Below are 20,111 nucleotides of genomic sequence, written 5' to 3'. Positions count from 1 at the left end.
AACTTTTGTGTCCGGACCCCGATTGTCATGAAACCAATTTTGTTGAAAAGATAACGACGAATAGAACCCCAACAAAATTGGAAATATGACAATTTTGTTGGAAATATGGAGACTCCTCACAGGATATTTTTAGATGTTTTTAGAGAGGGAGTCTCCCACCGTCAAGAAACGGTGAAGACGTCCAAACTCAAAAACGCAATAGAAGATGCATGCGAATTTCGTTTGGATGAACTTGGGCTTGTTCTAAAGCTAGCAACAAGCTCAAGAACCTCTCAGAGAGAAACACCAAGAAGCAATAGGGATATGCAAAGTATGCAAAGGATTGAGCTCCCTAAGACGATGTGATCAAGTTACCCAACCGAAAGTCCCTCTTGATAGTGCGGCTATCTATCCTATAATCCGGTCTCCCATCAACCACCTTGAGACCGGTAAAAGGAAAACCTATCAAGGCCATACCTTTGCCTTGCGCATCCCGCTTGATCTTGATGATAACTCTCCAAGCTCCACTCAAGCCGGAATGCCTCACTTGATCATTGTTGCTTCGTGAAGACTCACAAATGCTCCCCCATACACTATGATGGGAAATATCCATTGAGCACATCTTCACATGTCCATTATCACCAAATGGACGGCAAACTTCAAGCATATGATCCTCTCGAGATGATCAACTTGAAGTTGCCCAACTCAACCTTGATGACGATCATAACTTGACGTCATCCTCTCATGGGCTATATGAGATCTCACTTTTGATGCATGCCCATGGAAAGATACCTAACACACATAGACAACACAAGGGAACATATATGATGGGTTAGTTCATAAAGGATGATTGACACGGCTTACCATACCACATGACTTCTCGTGGCACATTCTTCACATGCTTCATGTGTTGACCAAACTTGAATCTATTCTTCACTCTTTGTATTGGTCAACCTTGTATCTTCTCATGCTCTATCATACTATCTTGAGGTGTATAAAGAATTCTTCATTTGTTTGCATGCTCTAAACCTTAGTCAACCATAGCTCAACTTATGAGACTATCATGACACTGACTTAGAGCCATAACTTGAATTCTTCACTTGGAATCAAGCTCTCAAGATCTTGATCATTCATTGCTTATCACATAAGCTAGAGCATGGCTAATATTGAGTTCCACATAAGAACTCTATCTTCATTTCTTCTTCTTGATCATATCACATATATATCTTCAAATCGATGATCTTGATACCAATACACAATGTATATCTTTATCTTCATGGCATCCATACCATACTTGAATCCAACACATGGAATACAAGTTGTACCTATAGAATATTTCTTCATATAAACTCAATGAAAACATTAGTCCATAGGGGTTGTCATTAATTACCAAAACCACACATAGGGCAATATACCCTTACAAATCCCTCTTTGGAGGACAACTTAAGTGGGTGCGGTGGGCGAGGCATTAGTGCATTTTTTGGCTTATGAATTTCTATTTAATATAACATTTACGTCCTTGATCAAGATCGATCTGGGTTTTCACATTTGGGAAAAAACTCGTTTTTACATAGTTCATCACCCTCTCATAATCTCAATACTAGTTTGCGCCCGATGCTATTGAATATTGATGATGACCTGCAATGGAATGATGTTAGCCCGAACCCAGTGCTTTAGTGGAATGGCGACCTTCCACCATGTCGCTACGTTGCGTGCAACAGGTATAGGCCATCTGACACTGGATGCAGGTTCCTTGGATGCAGAGTTGAGGTTGTGATTTGCAATTTCGTGATATGACAAGATCAGAGCATAACTCTCCGCATCTTAAGAGTGCGTTGCCTGCTCTGTGAAATCGAGTAAAAATATAACACAAAAGCAAACTTCCAAGAAAAGATCCTCCAGTGATATGTAATCAGCGACAAAGCACATGATGAGGCAAAGAAGTGGATGAAGATTATTACTAAATTAAGAAAAGTATATTATTGTGGGGAGGAATGCATGAGATGTGGATGATGAGGATGAGGATGATAGTGTGAACGGGAGTGTTTATCAAGTAGTATCGAGTATTTAGACATGCATTTTTATTAATATATGATGTATGAAGGATGAGAGCGACCAAGCATACCCAGTTTTAGATATCAACCTAATTACACCCTCTGATTCATAATAAGTTAACTAATTTGAATCAAAACCCCGATACTTATTATGAATCGGAAGGACTAAAAGAATCCCCGACCTATCATATAAATATGGGAATCCCTAACCAATTTCCACCCTCGAACTCTCTGGTGCGATGCACACCTCTGTGACACCCTTGACCTCGACTCAAGGCAGTTTTTCGACGACCATTGTGGGCATGGCACATGTCTAATGACCTCGACCGAGGCGGAGTGCACCCCTCGAAAAACCTCGACCGTAGTGGCATCTAACTATATATCCACCATCGATGGACCGCGCTGTCTGCCTCGAACACACCTCTGGTTGTACTAGCAGGACCCTAATCATTAAAATTGGCCATTTGTTTCAAATAAATTAGGTTTATTTTATGTTGGGTGATGATTAAATAGCCCTTGTCTAAACAGTTCGCAATATATGGATCCCGTCTGTTGGTAATTGGTTAGTCTATATGTTGCTCACGATGTTATTTGAGTTGGTCGATGACAATGTCAGTTTCCGATTCTTTATATTATCTTTAAACCGACTATGATAAACGCGAAGAACAACTGATGACAAGGTACCTAGTTCTACTATGTCCTGCCCTCTAAAATATGAGGTAAGCTGGTGAGACTTCATCAAAGTTGTAATAACATGTACATATATGTATGCAAAATAATATTGGTTTCAGATCCATATGCCACGTACATCCTTCACTATATATGACATGAAATCAACATCATGCAAGTCTTACATGGGCAGGAGTGTGTTTAGTAACTTGGTAACTAAGTTAATATTTCTTGGTATGTATTATCTATAACATATCGGAAATTCAAAACGGAACTCGGGTCCAGATGATCCCTATATCTGGACCATTCATTTTCGTCGTGATCTGTGTGCTAGACAGTATAGTGGGTAGTATTCCACAACGTATATCAGTTTTTGAACAGTACATCTCTGCCACACAGTGTCCTCATTTAAAGCAAACCAGACGTTATCCCGCTCTAGGTCCGTCAGTCCATGACGAAGTGGACCATGCGTGACCACAAACTTATCCACTGTTCTCTGAGCTGTCAAACCAGCCATTGCATGACCAGAAACTGATCCACTGTTCTCCATGGAGCAGTCACCAACCTTTCGCTTACCATCCTTCACACTAGTCAACATGGATAGGCCGAGGACTTCATAAATGGGCATTCAAAATAAAAAATTACAAACAAAAGTTGGAAAATAGTGAGAAAATCAGGGTTCAAACCCAAGACGTGTTGATGCATGCTATCTTCCTCTAGCCAACAGACCAACCAAATGCTTGTGTCAATACTTGGATTGCATTTTATACAATGTAGATAATAATTGGTAGTTGTATAATATAATTTGAAAAGTTTAATAAAAATTTTGGCGAATACCCAAAAATACACATAGACCCACCCATGATGGTCTGTCCTCCAAGCCAAGGCCATCCCTTGTTTCTTCAAAAGCCATGGTAGAAAAGGTTCTCCTTGTATAGGACTGCTAACTTGTCACAAGCTGTGGCACTTGTATCTCCTGCCTAACAAGTTCCATTGCTTGTATGTATAGAATGGAATGCCTCTTTGTGAAATTTTTCCACGCTGCCTGGTCACGCTGGTAGTGCCGTAGGTGTTCCGGAAGCACACCCCTTGCATCTCTCGTCCACCACTTGAGGATATGCTTTTTAGATATCTCAGTTGCTCCAACATAATCCATCACCTGAGACCAAAAAAAAAGGAATCAGGCAGGCTTTCTAGGCAAAACCGATACAAAACACTGGCCCGCTTTTTTCAGTCTAGGTATCAGGATAAATGGAACATACCTTCAGAGCATCCCCACAAAGCATCCCCCATGTGTGCAAACATTCCGCACTCACAATCGAACTGCTCCCCCTCATCTAGTATATTCACATCAAATACTCTGCTCCACTTCTCCCCCCTGGAGGCATCTGTGTGTGTGGTTCTGTAAAGTCTGTTCTTCTCCACCTCCTCCACCTTGTATGCGCATGCTTCGAAGATCATCTTCCCAAATTGCTCGAACATTGATATCGTGTACACCTTACTGGCATGTCTTTCAATTGTAAAATTATATCGCACGACAGCCCCGCTATACACAGTTAAGTTCAATCATCAGATGACAATTCTACGTCTTAAGTTCAGCTTTTCGTACACAGGTAGAAAGTATTGCTAAAACGGGAGAAGTTACTTACAACTTGTGTACGCTTCTCTTCGTAGCTTTCATCTGCTTCACGGTCATATAGCACCTCATGTAGACGGACAAGCATGTGCATCGAACAACCTTTGGGTATGTACTTCTTAAGCATACTGTTCGCACTCTCGCTTCTTTGTGTGCTAGTCATTTTTGCACAGAAAACCACTTTGAAATAAGACTTAGCCCATTTCTCTCTGATCTCATATAATTGTGTCATGTAGGGATGTGACCTAAGCTGGTACTTCTCAAGCATCAAGTCCCAAGCTTGCTCGAACTCATCCACCGTCAACATTTCATTTACCACTTTGCGGAATTCTGCTCGAAACGCATGCCACCTCGTGAATAATGGGCCCAGGCACTCCTTCGCTTTCTTCAGCACGTGCCATTTGCACCAACGATGCGCTTTCTTCGCTTTCTTCAGCACGACTTTCTTTATGGCTACATCCATTGCTCGACACTGGTCTGCACAAAGACTCGCTACATCAGGAAAGTTGTAATAAGAATAACCATTTCCACTACATGAACGAAAATGAATTCACCTCTGAGTATGGTCTTTGGAGGCACACCCCCATCATGCGGATGAATTCTGTAAACACCTACTCGAAGCTCTCCACCTGCTCATCTCTCACCATCACCCCTCCTAAAATCACGCTCTGGAAGTGATTATTAACACCTACGAATAGACCGAAAGGCATGTCACACAGGTTGGTTTTATATGTCGTGTCAAATGTTACGACATCACCAAAATATTATATTGCAGCCGTCCTGAGGTTCTTGATCCTGGTATCCGTGTCAGCCTGGACTCTCAACACAAAATCTGGGTCCTTCCCACCTATCTAGTCAAAAACTTCAATTGTTTTTCTTACATCATCATTGGCCTCTTCTCGACTAAGCTGGCCACACAAATTACGAAGTGATCGCTTCGTGAACGGTAGGTTGTCAACGCTTCCAAAGAAGCTACCAATGATGTTGTAAACCTTGCCAATATTAATGTTTGTTGGCTCTTAGCTGTTTCACCAAGTCCTTTGTGAACATGTCTATGTTCACGTCTCAGTCAGCACAAGGTTATGAGTGACCCGGTGCTCTGTAATGTGCCAACCATTATCTACGGACCTCAGCAGCCGGATCATGGCAGGGCATTCACACCGACAGGACCTTGTATTCTCCGCAGTGGGTTTCCCCTGCAGCGCACAACAACAGCAAATTGGCATTTCCATTACTCATTTGCCGCAAGCCCGCGACCAAGATTAGAAAATTGTTACGAACACTGCAAAATGTTATTCTAGGCCCTTACCGAGGAACCGCAGACGATTTCTGGCATGCATTTTGTTTTCTCTGCGTTTAACCGGCTCTTTCCATATCTGATCCCAAAGCCATGCTCCCAGGAGTACAGGTTATAAAAAATTTAGGCTTCACTCAGGGAGTCGAAACTTGTACCAAGCGAAGGGTCAATGACATTGTCTCCCAACTTCTCTGCATAACACCGGACCAATTTCTCTAGTGCGCTTTGCATGTCCACGCAATGAGTTCTGTCTGGCGGGGCACAGCCGACCCGTACCTGAAAAGAAAATGGTGACTCGTGGTATCAGATGTAGCACCTCTAAAAACAGCATTGACACTTTTTTTTGCTTAAATAAGATCATGTATTATCTCCGCGCCCCTCTAACTGGCAATATGTATCCTGTCATTCCTGCGCCAGAACATCCTAATACTCGTTACCTACAGCAGTAACTCCTACGGTGCGCTCGCATACGCCCACAGAAAAAAATCAATTTTCTCTACATAATTTAGCAACTTTTCGTGATGCACACATGATTCCTATCATTGTTCATTCCAGAGGCTCCGTCAGAAAAAAAACCTGTTCTTACCTCAACATGTGCCAAAAGGGGAATGAATAATGTCTTTAGCCTAGCACACAACAAAACTAGATAATTCAATCCAGCCATTTGCCGTACTCCCAACTAATTAATTCTTATTTGTAATCCATTTCATGCCCAAAAGTATCAGTTCCATTCCCCATTAGGAAATATGTGCACCTTTTTATTGCAGAGACACACTTCCGAAACAGAGTCACACATATTTTTCACCGGTTCACATACTGTGGGCTAAAAAAAATATTTTACTGAATCTAACCTTTTTGTCCAGCCAGGCGAACTGGGATTCCCGTGCCCAGTGGACTCTGCTGAATCAGCGGGTACCGCATCCTCCACACCGCCAGCTCCTTCGTCCAGCAGGTCTCCAAGAACTGACATACCCGCCGCCGCCGGACCAGCATTGCTGCTCACCGAGTCCTCCCCTTGTAAGCTCATCAGCGTTGCATCAGATGGATACTGCACGTATATAGGCATACTACAACCCAGAATTTGGAAATCGTAAAATCAGCAGCAGGCCATGTATCACATGGAATCCGAACAACAGATCACACGCCACAGCCTAAAAAAACTAGCGTACCTGCTCACCGCATCCATGGGAAATCCATGGGTCCGAAAAAAAAATCTTGGCGCAACCGGGAGACGGGCGACAGCCTCGCGCGAGGAAGAAGATAACAGGCTAGAGGGGCTGCAGGCGGGTTGGTGGTGCGCAGACGCGGCGAGGCGATGCGCGGGCGGGGGCTTGCGTAGAGGCCAGAGGCGGCGCGGCGGTGGGCGGGGGCCGGGGCTTGCGCAGAGGGGCCGGCGGCGGCGGCCACCAGATTTCTCTCGGGGGTATCCAAAACCGAATGATCTGGACTACTTTTGTCCTGGTCCTCCACCGTGCCCCAGATCATGGACCACTGGTACAGCAAATCCCGCCGTCAAACTTGAACCAACGCCGGCCGTCCCGTTCGTCGTATTCCTCTTTGTCTTTCGATTTTCTGCACGCTGTATTTGCCCATAATAACAGGCTGTAACGGATCCCAAGACAACATTCAATGATCAAGATATAGGGATCATATGGACCCATGTTCCAAAACGCCCCTCCCCATATCCTGATAAGCAAGTGGCTAGCCTGGCACCATCGATATTTAGCTGGGGCTAGGCCTCCATCGAAAAAAAACTATGGAGATTTGTTAAAAACAAAGTGAATATTACTTGGTAACCAAGTGACATAGTACTGTATATGCTCGGGCAAGTAGGTGACTAACCTCACAACTATTGACAATTTTTTTTTCGCGAAACAACTTTATAAACACATAATATGTCAAGATCGTACATGTTAATTTTATGTTTGATTTTTTTAATTTTAAAAAACCTTCAGAAATCATTTTAAAAACCTAAAGCATAGCATGTGCATATTCTTCTGGTGCAAAAACGCCTCGTCGGTGAAAATTGTTCTTTTTTTTGACAATCAATACGACATATATTTATAGTAACAAATAGTACGTGGTAATGAGACACCAGCTGACTTCAGCTAGTACAAAATAAAGTACGAAAGAAATCAACAAATTTTGAGGTCTTCAAACTCTTTCTTCTTTCATGATATAATCTTGTAGTTTTCTCGAGGCAACCGAAGATACAAACCAAACCACGGACCTAAAAATAGCAACGATGATTCTTTCATAATTTGAATTTGAGCCGCAATGCCAAGGCTTACCGCTCAAGGAGCGGGAACTGCCATTCTAACTCTTCTTGGGGGATTTCATCCACAAACTTCATGCACACGCGCAACCATTGAAGTAGTCAATGGCTATTGGCAAGAGTACGAACACTAGCATGTCAGCAGGAGCACTTATTCGGGAGCATAGGGAGTGTTTGTCGCTGCGTCATGCATATATATTCCGCACGTATCGTCGGTGATGATGGCGGAAGCAATGACAATGCGTCATGGACTAACTCTCGCGAACTCTATAGGATGTAATATGATTGAAGCCGAATCAGATTCATCTGAAGTGATCAGCTAGCGAAGAAGAAATTTGGAATGAAGCCACAACGGTTTTTTCGGACTATTTTGCTTCTGCAGCTCAGATCAGGAAGGTTGATTTCAGGTATTGCTCAAGAGAGATAAACAAAGCGGTTCATGAAATAGCTAAGATCTATTATATAGATAAGTCTTCTTGTAATTGGGTCGATGAGTCCCGTAGTTTCATTTTGCAAACTCTCCTAGATGATGTAACTATACTTTGATCTTGGAGCAGCAAGTTTCAGATGCACTATTTTTCTTACCGAAGTGCCTAAGGGCTTGTTTGGTACTAGTGTTTTAGTGGGAATTAGTGGGGATAATACTCTAGAGTATTGGGTGAATCACTTTTGTCACCCAATTCCCACAAAACTCCAACCCCAATCCGCTAGGTAGGGGTAGAGTATTGGGGATTGAAAAAATTACACTAAACTTTGGGGAAAAGTGGGGAAAAGTGGGGATTAAACTCGCTCATACTCTAGCACCAAACATGTATTGGGGATAAGTGGGGATTTGAAGTTTGGAGCGGATCATCCCTGCTAATCCCCACTAAAACTCTAGTACCAAACAAGCCTTAAGGAGGCTGGAAGGTTTTTAATGAGGCGGCTTGCTAACTTAATATATTATATGTTTACCTTAAAAATACTACTAATATGTCAGGGAAAAACAACTGAACAGCTAAAAGGGTTCTTGTTTGATGCACAGCTGAACCACATGGACTGCTGTCCCAGCCTATTTGACTAGTCAACCAACTCTCAAGTGGGTCCCATATCGCCGTTTCACTTCCCGCCTACTCATCTTCTCCCAAACGCCAAATCCCCATCCCTGCCGCTCGCAATCCCTAGCCAGCCATGGAGCCGCCGCCGGAGGCAACCGCCCCTCGCCGGCTCGCCGTCGCCGACCTCCTCCTCATCCGCCTTCCCACAACTGGTGCATCCTCCCTCTTCTCCTCCTCCCCCTCTCCTCCCCGCGCCACCTCCACCTCGCAGCCCCGCAAAAAGCCCAAGCTTTCCCCTCCGAATCCTGCCCCTACCACGGCCCCCTTCGCGCCAATCCCCCACCCCGTCCTCCTCGCCGGCACCCTCTCCCTCCCTCCCGCCTCCTGCTCCGACGGCTGCCGCAACCACTGCCTATCCCTGGCCGACCCATCGACCGCCGTCTCGGTCTGCTGCTACCTCCTCGACTTCGACCCCGCCGCCATCGGCCGCGAGATCCTCATCCTTGCCTGGAACTACCTCCCATCCATCCGCCACAACGAAGCCGGCGTGCTGGAGGTGGTCCGGTGGCGCCTGGCCGAGGTGTCCGGCCCGGCCCCCGGCCCGAGCTTCCTAACGTCGATTCTGCTTAACTGCGTGGATGCGGAGCCTGATCCGGCCACCCGCGGCCGCGCTTTCGGGGTGGTGACGTCGGTGAGCGTGGTGTTCAGCGTGCCGCATACTGCACAGAAGAGTAAGGCCGGCGACCTGGTCGGGTTCATAGCAGAGATGATGTGCTGTGGGTGCCGCCAGTGCAAGGCATCGCAGCCGGAATCCGGGCAGGATCACAAGTTTGAGGTGGAGAAGTTTGTCTACTTTGTGGATTTGACGAGCAGGTGGCGGCCCGTGCTGGCGAGGCTGATTGGGAGGCCGGTCTCTGTCACGGGGCTAAGGAAGAAAATGGTTTCTGTTGGGAAGAAGGGCTCGTACACCATGCTGGTGTCATCTGCAAACACCATGGTGGCATGGTGCCCATCCTATGCAGGCGTTCCACAGTCGGATGAGTTGCCAGGGAAGTGCGCTGGAGTGTACTGTGGGATTGTCTCTGGAATTTACATGCATGGCATGTTGGTCGAGCTGGATGGGATCGCGTGGCTGCTAATTGATGATAAGCAGCTTGTGCCGCCGCATTCTCTTCGGATCGGTGCTGTTGTACGTTGCTAATTTACAGTTTTGAACACTTTTTTTTGCAAATTATTCATCTTTTTCTTTAAATAGTATTAGATTCCAGTGTAACTGTTCTTGTCCTCTTCTGTAGATTTCTGTGAAGAAACTCCGGTTGGTTCGTCTAAAATTTGCTTGGACGACAGTTGTTCTACTTGGAACATGCAGTAAAACTAGCATCACTATAAATTCTTTCTCCCTGATGGACTCCAAGTAAGATGAAACTTTTCGCATATCAGTAATTCAGTATGTTATGTTACTGGAATTACTCAACAGTTTTTGCTGTTGCTGCAGATTTCATATGAGGGCAGAGAACAAGGGTCTGTCGGGGAAGTACCTTAACTCTTTGGATCTGTCTGCTAGATTTTGGTATGGACTTATGATACTAGTTCTACTTCTCTCAGATACTTTAACCATGATTGACAAGAATACAAGATACATATTTTTTTTTTCTCATCTCATGGTATGGCCTTTTTGTTCCATCATTTTCCAGGACATTACTTTTGACATCATGCTTTAAGCAGAAATTCAAGTTAGGCTACGAGAAAGAGATTTGGGGCTCAAAAAATGTAACTTTCGCTAATTTTTACTGCATTGTATAAAAGTTTATAGACCAGAGTAAATAATATACCACTCCGTTGCATTTGCGGCTAATTTGTTTAACTGAAACTCTTGAACTGCAAGGTATTAACAGAAGCAAGGATTGGCTCACATCTATGCTGCTAAAGTTCTCTCTTCAAGGGGATTTGAACCTCAGGCATGTTCAGCAGTTGTACATGTGTTTCAATGAACCATATCCAAAGAATTATGTCGTGTGTCCACATACTTGATAGTCTGATTGTATTGTTGCTTTGTTTTGCATTAACTGATCTTGGTTTCACAGCATGCAAAGTAAATTATCTCACCTTTCTTACTGCCTTTTAAAATTGTCGCAACATATATTTGCTCTACTAGCTCAGTTTTCTTGACAATATTTTCCCCTGAAACACATGTATGAGTCATGATAACTATGGGCATCTTTTGACTCACACCTCATATGGCTTATACAACACCCAGGGCTTGATAGGATACCATGCTAACAAGATGCATCTTCTTTTCTGGAAGCTCATCTCGAAAGAACCTCTGGGTTAAGTGTGCTTAGCCCGGAGTAATTTGGGGATGGGTGGCCTCCCGGGAAGTTTCGCTGGCTGTGCAAGGTTTACACGAATTAGACATAATCTTGAATATTTCTTCTGTAGGTAAATTCTGGATTGTGTCCGGCCTACTCATAGGATGTGAACTGATTCGTCTTTCTGGAAGTAACACGGCTCTTAGGCATTAGCGTGTTTCTTTTGTTATTATTTCTTCGATTATAGTTTGGTACTTACATGGTAATAGAACTGAATGTTGCTCTACTGCTCATTGTATTAACCCTTTGTTATGTTTTAAAGCCTATTTTCCTTGTGGTTTACTTACCTGAATCTGATTGCGCAGCATGATGTCCTTGTGAAATTCTGCAATCATAATTGTGACATTAAAAGCTCAGGATCAAACTTGGAAGCCTGTAAATTGGTAATAGTTCTCCTTTAATTGTATGCAGTATACATGAAACTAAATTTTGTTTTTATTTCGTTTATCCATCTAACCATTTCTTTTTGGTTAGGTAATACCCTTTGCTAATTTCATCTGCAAGTGTGAATCATTGTGGATATCAATAATGCTCAAATGTTGGAACGGTATGGAAAAAGTGGGTAACAACCAGGGACTTAACCAGTTTCTATGTGATGGGCTTCCTTATCCTGGTACCACCAAAAGGATAATTTCAACTGCGGATCTGGGCTTTGTATTAGTGGGTAGCATGAAGGTGACTTCAAAAATTTGATGACACCTGCTTCAAAAATTATGATGTTGGTTTTTATTCAGTCCACAAATACTAGAAGTACCATTCATGGAACGTGTCCTACATTTTTTTTAACGATTTCTAAAACTCCAGCATTCTTCACTGCTTTCATGTCGCCAATCGGAGGTGGCAACCCACTTAATTAATTTATTTGGTTAGAAGTAGAGACTTAATTTTTCTTGCATCTTATGGGGCATCCCTGAAGCTTGCTATAAACAGTCCATTGATTATAGTTGGCAGATGCTTTTACTTGTGCAGCCTTATTGTTGGATATAATTTGCATGTTGACAAGCTTATAAGGGTCACTTCTTTTGAGCTTATGCTTATGAAGAAGCCGGCTTATGGATTTCGGTGGGGAGAAACTCCAGTGTGGAGAAGCTCGAGAAACTGTTTTGGACCCTTCTTTTCAGCTTATGAAAATTGAGCTTATCTTTTGTATTGTGTTGTGTAAAGACTGTAAAGCCCCTAAAATTGCATCCATACAAACAGAACAAATTTGCAATGCTTACAGTCAAACAACGATATGTGCAGGTTTTTGAATTGCATTAAACATGATCAAATTGCATCCATACAAACATAGTACCGGCCCAAGTTTTGCAAAAACTAGGCCGAATGTCGACCGGCGGCGGTGGCTGGGCCGAGATGTCGACCGGCGATGCGGAAGAGCGGGGGCGGTAGCGGGAGAGGCTGCGAGCGGCGGCGGCGGGGTAGGCGGTGGTGGAGCGGTGGCGGCGAGGACAAGGTTGGTCGGGGACGAGCTGGATGTCGTCGGTGGGTAAAGGCAAGATCGAGGCCGCGGCGGAGAGCAGCGACTGCAGGAAGCCGCGGATCTGGGGGAGTGGCGGAGGAGCGGCAGCGTGGAGGAGCGGGGTCGGCCGAAAAGGAGAAGGAGATCCGGCGGCAGGAGCGAGGAACCCTGTGTCGCTATGTCCAGATCTTCGATGCTGGAATCGCTATGTGCGATGCGGGAGCAGTTCCCCTGGAATCGTTATTTTTTTCCTTTGATTTAAGATGGCTGAACCGTTATGTTGTGGAGGGGCATTCTGCTGTAAATAGAATTTCAAACAGGGGCAATTTACTACACCGTTTCGCTTTGCTAACTCAGAAGCTCGGGAAACTGGTGCTGGGGAGATTCTGCAATTGCACTACAACATGGCTTCCCGGTGAAAATAAGCTCGCAGGAAGCCAGATACTTCTTTTCAGCTTCAGCGGTTCCCGACCCGAAGCCATATAGGAAGCCCAAAAGAAGTCAGCCTAAACAGATTATGTCAATTGATTTGATGATACAATGTTGCCAAGTGTTTTGTTTACTTAGGCTTTTGAAGTTTTTAGAGTTATAGCAAATAAAAGTTGCTAATTTTGATTAGAAAAAAGAATTATACATTTTTCCTTTTTGGATGATCTATCATTATTTACACAAACTGCAGAAAAAGTTAGTTACGTAGATGCCTCGTTTTCATGACCTAGTGTTGAGATCTTGGATTATTACATTCTGTGACCACATCTTTTATGAACACAGATATCTTCACTGCCAAGGAGGCTCCAGTTGGTTGATGACACAGGATGCATAGATATTGTTGTACCTGATCTTCCGCCAAATGTTTGCTTAGATGGCATCTATGAGGTGATGGTCATAATTTACTTACAATATCCACAAAGTGATGCATTTTGTGTATTAATTTCATTATCGATTGACTGCATGTGCATGTCACTCACTTGAACGTCAGAACTAAGACCATACTGTTCATTTGTTAAGAAATATGGCATATGTTTGAACTCTGTCCTGTACAATTGCCTTGATCTTGTTAGGCAGGTTGATGATTCATGAATTCTAACTATATTAGCAGCACAGCAAAATGCTGATACTGCTATTGCCATGTACCAGTAGGGTTCACCGAAGCAACACAATATGCAGTACAATGAAATGATACACTTTCAACTGTAGGGTTTCTTGGCTTACGTGTTGGCTTATTATATAATTAGAGAACTCAATAGCCTTACATTGTACAGCTGAATAACTCTTTAACATCTACGGTTTCTGTAGTTGTGTTTTCTGTACTGATTTTTTTCACATTTATGTACACTGAAATGAAGAAGTGTAGTAGAACTGGCGCTATTGATATTACTCAATAACCAACCTTTTGAGTTTGTTAGGCTATTTCACACATTCATTCAACCATTTTTTTTGTGTTATATATATTCAACATCCTGATTTTCCTATTGCCACCAGATAAATGATTGCAAACTAGCCCTTGAAGGTCCAGTGGCTTACCTAGATCATTATGGTGTTTCTGATCCACTATCCTGCAAGGCTGTGTTTCAGAACCTCTCATTCCGAAAAAAATTGCATCATCTCAAGATCTTTGTTATAGTCAACTGGAGTGAATTGAGTCGCATTGGCCCTTCCTCAGAAATTTCTTCGCAAACTAATAATCGTGGCAGGCTGTTTCACCTGCTGAAATTGTCGCACATTTTTCCAGCAATCAATAACGTGAGCACTTCTTTCGCTATCCATTGAAAATCTCGAGGTTTTTAGCATCATCATGCTCATAAGTAACGATGTTCCCATTTTGCAATTTTCCTCTTGCAGCATCAGGACACTCGAGGTCCTAGCATGTATGCTGAGGCTATGATACTGCCGTACAATTTGAAGTTTACTGGGCAAGATGATTGCATTGAGCATGCTGAGAGCTTTAGAATGTCCAGCACTCGTTCACTTTGTGATTCCAAAGTGCCTATGGAGAAACCATGTTATATTCCATGTTCCCTAAGCTTCAGAACCACCAGTCTATCTGGCACTCTAGTGTCTAGCTATTCCTGTGGATCTGATGGTACTATTCTAATTGATACTAGTTGTGAAGAACAAGGTTGCCCATCAAGGATTTTATTGGAGTTCAAGGAGGGGCGTTTACTGGAGTATCAGGTGTAGTTTTTATATGAAGCTTATTTACAACATTTAGCCCTAGTTTATTGCTAGATTTACTGATTTATCTGATCAAACTGCAGTTACTGCGGATTGGTGGCTACTATCTGCTCGAATGTCCTAGTGATAGTTCAAGTTTTGCCATAAAAGGCTGTGGATGTTTTCAATGCAGCAAAATTTCATTAGATTCTCAAGATAAACTTTGGAGCCTTGCCATTTCCTTCAACAGAAATGGAAACATTAAGCAGGGTATTGTAGATCAGTATACTGGGGAGGTGGATCAACCATTTTCCAGAAATACCTTCCATAATGAGATAAGATTAGTACAATCTTGGAATAACTTCCATCAGCATTTGGATTTTCTATTGAAGTTTTATTGTGAAGCAGTGAGCGGAGAGATGGAAGAATATAATGCCTTGTGTTCTGTATTAAATGGATTGTGCTCTTACTCAATTGAAGTGATTACTGTCTCTTCATGCACTGATATTATGATGCGTGAAAAGCCTTTTGGTTCTTCTAACTTGCAAAGTGAAAAACTTGTCCAAGGAGATTTAATATCATTACACGGGAAAGTAGAAAATATCCATTCACATGACTGTAAGGATCGGCGACTTACACCTGGTAATGAGGCGCACAACATATGTATCCATCTTGCTGATGATAATCAAACGGTAAATGACTAGGTTATCATTTGAAATGAATGCTCAATTTGGCATTCTATTTAATGAACTTCATTGCAGGTGCGGCTCCGTGGATACTTAAGCAAACATTGTTATCCTGTTGGCATAGGACGAGGGGCATCAGTGACATTCCACCGCGTCCTCTTGACACGGTGTGTTGTGCTCCTTCCTTTCCTGGCTTTCCATTATCATGTTAAGTTGGCTGTAAGAAAATTTCGTCTATGCAGAATTGTGGCTTGCCTGCATAATTGGCATGGGAACTTAGCTACGAACATAAAAGGGCCTCTGCATCTGCATGTTTTGTACTAGATGTTAGGTTGCACACATCCTTAGTAGAGTGGAGTTGCACTCCTTTGTCAGTAGAAAGATATGCATTTCTTATTCATACTTTGATTGCCCTCACTGAGGGTGTAGTCAGTAGCTATACTTGGCAATTTTGTATTATTTCCAAGGTAAGTAAGCCCCGTAGAATGGGAATTAGTGTATGCAGGATCTTCGTATGCAGCTAGTGTGAGAGCTGACATGAATTTCAGTGTAGATGACCTATTTATTGTCAACCAATAAAACAAGTTGATGCATTATTCCTCCAAAACTATAAAGTTATTGTTGTCAAGTCTTACTTGCTAAAGGCGACGAATAATAATGATTGATGATCCATGTTATTACTGATAATAGAGCTGATGGTCTTTCCGCATAATGTTTAACTGAAAGTGAATCTTATGAAATGCTGCAGCATATTCTGTGTTGTGCAAATTTGAAGTGACATATTCTGTGCTGTCTAAAGTTTTTTTTTTTTTTTTTTTGCTACAGACATGAACTGTTGTTAACCCCAGTAACATATATTCAAGTTACATCCATCAGTCACACTGAACTGAATAGAGAACGTGCTACTTCTCCACTCATGCCTGGTGGCTTAAAGGACAGTTCACTGAGCACAGTTTTGCCGTGTCCGATCTTACGCGAGAAGCATTTTAAAGACAGTAGGCCCATGCAGTTTCAGTGCAGGGTAGGTTATATTTGGCTTGTATTTTGGCCCATTTGTATGTCTCAGCTGTACCATGTTTGCCAACATCTACATTTGACGGGCAGTGAATAAATTATAGTTTAGTCATAGTTTATGGTTTTAGGCTCGATAATTCCCTCATTTGACGTCTCATTTCTTTATACAGGTAGTTACCATCCATTTGTTGGTGTTGGACAGTTGTTTACATGACTTGCAAACTTCAGAAGCAGCTAACAAGAGTAAAATACTAGCAGTACAAGTTCCAGTAGCTGGGTTTATTGTTGGTAAGAGATAGTATTTTTATATCCTAAATCAAATTTGTTAATTTATGCAGAGGGATTTTTGCTTTTATGTTTTATGTACTTGGAGAATCATGTATAAAAATGGTACTTCTCCTTTTGAACAGATAATGGAACATCTTTATGCTGTTGTTGGGCTGATGATGCAAGGGCTGAACTTTTGCTCAGGCTCCAGGAAATCGCTGCCTTAGATGCTTCTGCTGGTTTGAAGTTTTCAAAAGATAGAAAGAAGGCAAACTTACAACAGACTTTTGGTTCTTGCCTACTAAAAATGCTGAAGAAGCACAAAAATGTCATTGTAAAAAACTATGGAATTCCTCCGGACACCTCATGCCGAGACTTGGAACTATCTTCTGGTATTGGTCACGTCTTAAATAGCCTGGAACAGAAACTGCTGAAATTTATCATCCTCAACGCTTGTTGCAAGGGAACTCTGGTGAGTTTATGCTTTTTTAATCAGTTATTGGTTGAGTTATTTGTCAGTTGCATAGGATGTTTGCAGCCAGTTATTTTTAGAGAACATAAGGGCACTGTACACCTAGTGTTATTGTGGAAGATTATGCCCTTGTATTGTGCGGTTATAGGTTGTTGTAAATTTTATGGATCCACTACTTCAGTCTTGCCAGATGCTTTTGTATGTTGCCAGGTCTCTCTTACTAGCAACTTAGAAAGCTGCTGCATGGTTAGCTTACTCAGGCGTTGAGTGATTGAATATATTATTACTCTACTAGGATTGCCAGAAGGGAGTGTGGTTTAATGAGTTTTTATACCTTTGCAGAATGTTATCGCATCAGCTCTCGATCCAAACGCAATAAATGCATCAAATGTAGGGTTTCCTGATGTATATCCAGTACAGAACATGCAGAATTTTTGGATTAATGAATCATTTCAAGTGGATCCTTTGGAAGAGGCCAGAAGATTGGTTACCACTTTGAAGAACAGTTGATGTTATTTTGACCAGTGAACTGTCAGGTATTCAGATTCCTGATCAAGAAACAAATGGAAAATTCCTTTTATAATTGTGAAGAATGCAAGAGGGGCGGGTAGTTCATCGTTGGGTCAATACCCAGTCTGACCCCCCGATATTTTAGTCATCAGGGTGGTGGCGGCTTCCAGTTTGGTGAACACATTGAGTTGCAAGTATGTAGCGAGAACCATGTGGTCCTGCAGGGAATAAATGATTCTTTTTGGTAGGAGGGGGTGGTATTTGACTACGTTAACAAATGGACGGGTGATGTAAAGCTGATTCGATTCTTTTTTTTTTTGAGGGAAAAGCTGATTCCATTCTTACCTGGATCTGTTATGTGGTTGTCACTTGGAAGATATCATGATGATATAGTCCATGGCGAAAGTTGTTTTTGCTGGTAGTTAAGTTCTCTGATAGTCATTGTATCCGTTGCCAAATTATGATGCCAATGGAAGAGTTGTATAGTTACTGCTTATTCCTTTAGGCAGTCGAATGATGTACACTTCTGTTAAGTGTTGATATAATGAGACCAGGTTATTATCCTGGTCTGTTCATGTTTATACACCTTGCGCAAGCTGATGAAATTGTGCCAACCAAAGACCAAAGTGCTAATTCAGATACGAAATAAGCTCCTTTTGCAGGTTTGGAAACGCAAGAAGATGGTTCCTAGAGTAAAGACTTTTGCATGGAGACCGTTACGAAATTCAGGTTTGGAAACGCAAGAAGATGGATCTTGATTCTTGATCGTTAAATCATGAGGTTTCGCTGCGTTTCAAAATTCAGGTTCCTCCTCACTGGATGTGGCGGCGCCATCTGCCACACCATGCCGGCGTTCCATAAATTTATCACATGTTGAATGCGTTACAATTTTGTATGTTGTTTCATTGTGTTTCAAAACCTATCGCGGCGTTTCGATATTTTTATTTTGACAAATGAATCACTTTCAAATCTGGGATTGAAAATTTACGAGGTGTACTAATAAGTACCAGCCGTGCGCAGCGAATGTGTTACAATTTTGTATGTTGTTTCATTGTGTTTCAAAACCTATCGCGGCGTTTCGATATTTTTATTTTGACACATGCATCACTTTCAAATCTGGGATTGGAAAATTAACGAGGTGTACTAATAAGTTGTGCAGCCATAGCCCATAGCACAACGTGCATGCAAAACGGCATAAAGTAATCAGACCACCACAATACTATCAGCATCAGCTAGAGAATCCATGCACGAAGCAGTCTCAAAGTAATAATCCTAGTAATTAAAGCGCATCAATAAGGTACGGGGGTATAGGGCGCACGGTGCGATTCACGCGTCGCGCCTCTACGAGCGTGGCAATGGAGCAGAGGAGGAGGAAGAATCCCAAGGCGAGGAGCGAGAACACAAAGATGAGGAGCGCGGCGCCGATGACACCGATGGCGGCGGCCGGAAGATGCGGCAGGAAGCGGTCGCGGTTGATGGACTTGAGAAGCAGCGACACAAGTGCGCCGGAGACGCACATGAGCGCGACGCCGGCGCAGCCGAGGACGCAGGCCATTGCCAGCCACCTGCTCCGCCCTTGAGGTTCCTGGGGCTCCGGCGGCGGCTGCTGGTGCTCATGCCCACCGTCGGCCATCGTAACAAAGCTAACTTGTAGATGTAACTGATTATCTGGTGTGTTCTGAGATTGATTAGGTTGGTGATTATAAGATGCCTGCGGACGTACACAATTTTTTTTTTTGAGGGGTAAGTTTCATATCTGCAGCGATAGTTTGGAAATGGTTGGGCCTTCCCACTCCAGCCCACCCGGGATAGGTGTTTGCTGCAGCACAACCTATGCTTCAGGGATCCAAGCTAGACGAAGAACTCAAGACCAACGTTATGCTGCAGGTTCAGCTCTGGATCTGCACATCAAACCATCAGGTGTTGCCCATTTTCAAGCAAAGCTTGGTGCTAGGATTCAGGTTCAGGATATGCCTTTCTCCTTCAGGTGCCCCGAGGAAGGTGTATGTTGCACCTTCAGAGATGTAATCTCTGAATTCTGTGATGCTATAAGCACGCTTGCCTTTGTAAAATGTTGCTGAACTTAATGGAACTTTATTTTCAAGTAAGAAGATGATGAATTGTGGAAGGCCAGCGCTAGGCTGTGAACCCCCGACAAATGCAAATTGTGAGGAACGGCATCAGTTCAAGTGTAACATGCAGGAAGGTATCTAAATTTGATCATATGTCCAAT

The 20,111-nt window shown here is 42.9% G+C and overlaps 2 protein-coding genes across 4 annotated transcripts; one reads left to right on the top strand and one right to left on the bottom strand.

Moving 5' to 3' along the window:
* Positions 1–3,392: 3,392 nt before the first annotated feature.
* On the bottom strand, positions 3,393–6,788 carry LOC127301203 (uncharacterized). Of its 2 annotated transcripts, none has more exons than XM_071820210.1 (6): positions 6,487–6,732; positions 5,648–5,911; positions 4,893–5,534; positions 4,352–4,815; positions 3,965–4,248; positions 3,393–3,861 (listed from the first exon to the last, which is right to left on the bottom strand). In XM_071820210.1, the coding sequence occupies exons 4-6, from the start codon at positions 4,408–4,410 to the stop codon at positions 3,836–3,838; spliced, it is 369 nt and encodes a 122-aa protein (XP_071676311.1). In that variant the 5' UTR covers positions 4,411–4,815; positions 4,893–5,534; positions 5,648–5,911; positions 6,487–6,732; the 3' UTR covers positions 3,393–3,835. The 2 variants fall into 2 exon arrangements, 1 of the variants encoding a protein (XP_071676311.1); XR_011745322.1 differs by having other exon boundaries at positions 3,394–3,861; positions 3,965–4,203; positions 6,487–6,788.
* A 2,229-nt stretch (positions 6,789–9,017) lies between these two features.
* LOC127301202 (CST complex subunit CTC1) lies at positions 9,018–18,459 on the top strand. 2 transcript variants are annotated; one of them, XM_051331426.2, is made up of 16 exons: positions 9,018–10,136; positions 10,243–10,361; positions 10,443–10,517; positions 10,642–10,717; positions 10,843–10,905; positions 11,622–11,699; positions 11,791–11,991; positions 13,547–13,651; positions 14,258–14,518; positions 14,618–14,950; positions 15,034–15,621; positions 15,691–15,782; positions 16,441–16,640; positions 16,804–16,917; positions 17,040–17,368; positions 17,711–18,459. In XM_051331426.2, the coding sequence occupies exons 1-16, from the start codon at positions 9,081–9,083 to the stop codon at positions 17,876–17,878; spliced, it is 3,858 nt and encodes a 1,285-aa protein (XP_051187386.1). In that variant the 5' UTR covers positions 9,018–9,080; the 3' UTR covers positions 17,879–18,459. The 2 variants fall into 2 exon arrangements, with proteins under 2 accessions (XP_051187386.1, XP_051187387.1); XM_051331427.2 differs by lacking the exon at positions 11,791–11,991.
* Positions 18,460–20,111: the final 1,652 nt, after the last annotated feature.

This window comes from Lolium perenne, chromosome 5 (genome assembly GCF_019359855.2).
Source record: "Lolium perenne isolate Kyuss_39 chromosome 5, Kyuss_2.0, whole genome shotgun sequence".
Classification (NCBI taxonomy): domain Eukaryota; kingdom Viridiplantae; phylum Streptophyta; class Magnoliopsida; order Poales; family Poaceae; genus Lolium; species Lolium perenne.
Note: the sequence above shows the minus strand (reverse complement) of the source record. Positions and strands in the feature narration are given on the sequence as shown.

What these genes read in the sequence shown, in the direction of transcription:
- LOC127301203 (XM_071820210.1), bottom strand. Translation starts at nt 4,410, where the DNA reads ATGAGGTGCTATATGACCGTGAAGCAGATGAAAGCTACGAAGAGAAGC. An exon ending in AAGAGAAGCGTACACAAGTT is followed by an intron (nt 4,249 to 4,351) that starts GTAAGTAACTTC and finishes AACTGTGTATAG; the next exon opens with CGGGGCTGTCGTGCGATATA. An exon ending in TTTGTGGGGATGCTCTGAAG is followed by an intron (nt 3,862 to 3,964) that starts GTATGTTCCATT and finishes TTTTGGTCTCAG; the next exon opens with GTGATGGATTATGTTGGAGC.
- LOC127301202 (XM_051331426.2), top strand. Translation starts at nt 9,081, where the DNA reads ATGGAGCCGCCGCCGGAGGCAACCGCCCCTCGCCGGCTCGCCGTCGCC. An exon ending in CTCTTCGGATCGGTGCTGTT is followed by an intron (nt 10,137 to 10,242) that starts GTACGTTGCTAA and finishes CCTCTTCTGTAG; the next exon opens with ATTTCTGTGAAGAAACTCCG. An exon ending in TTGCTGATGATAATCAAACG is followed by an intron (nt 15,622 to 15,690) that starts GTAAATGACTAG and finishes ACTTCATTGCAG; the next exon opens with GTGCGGCTCCGTGGATACTT.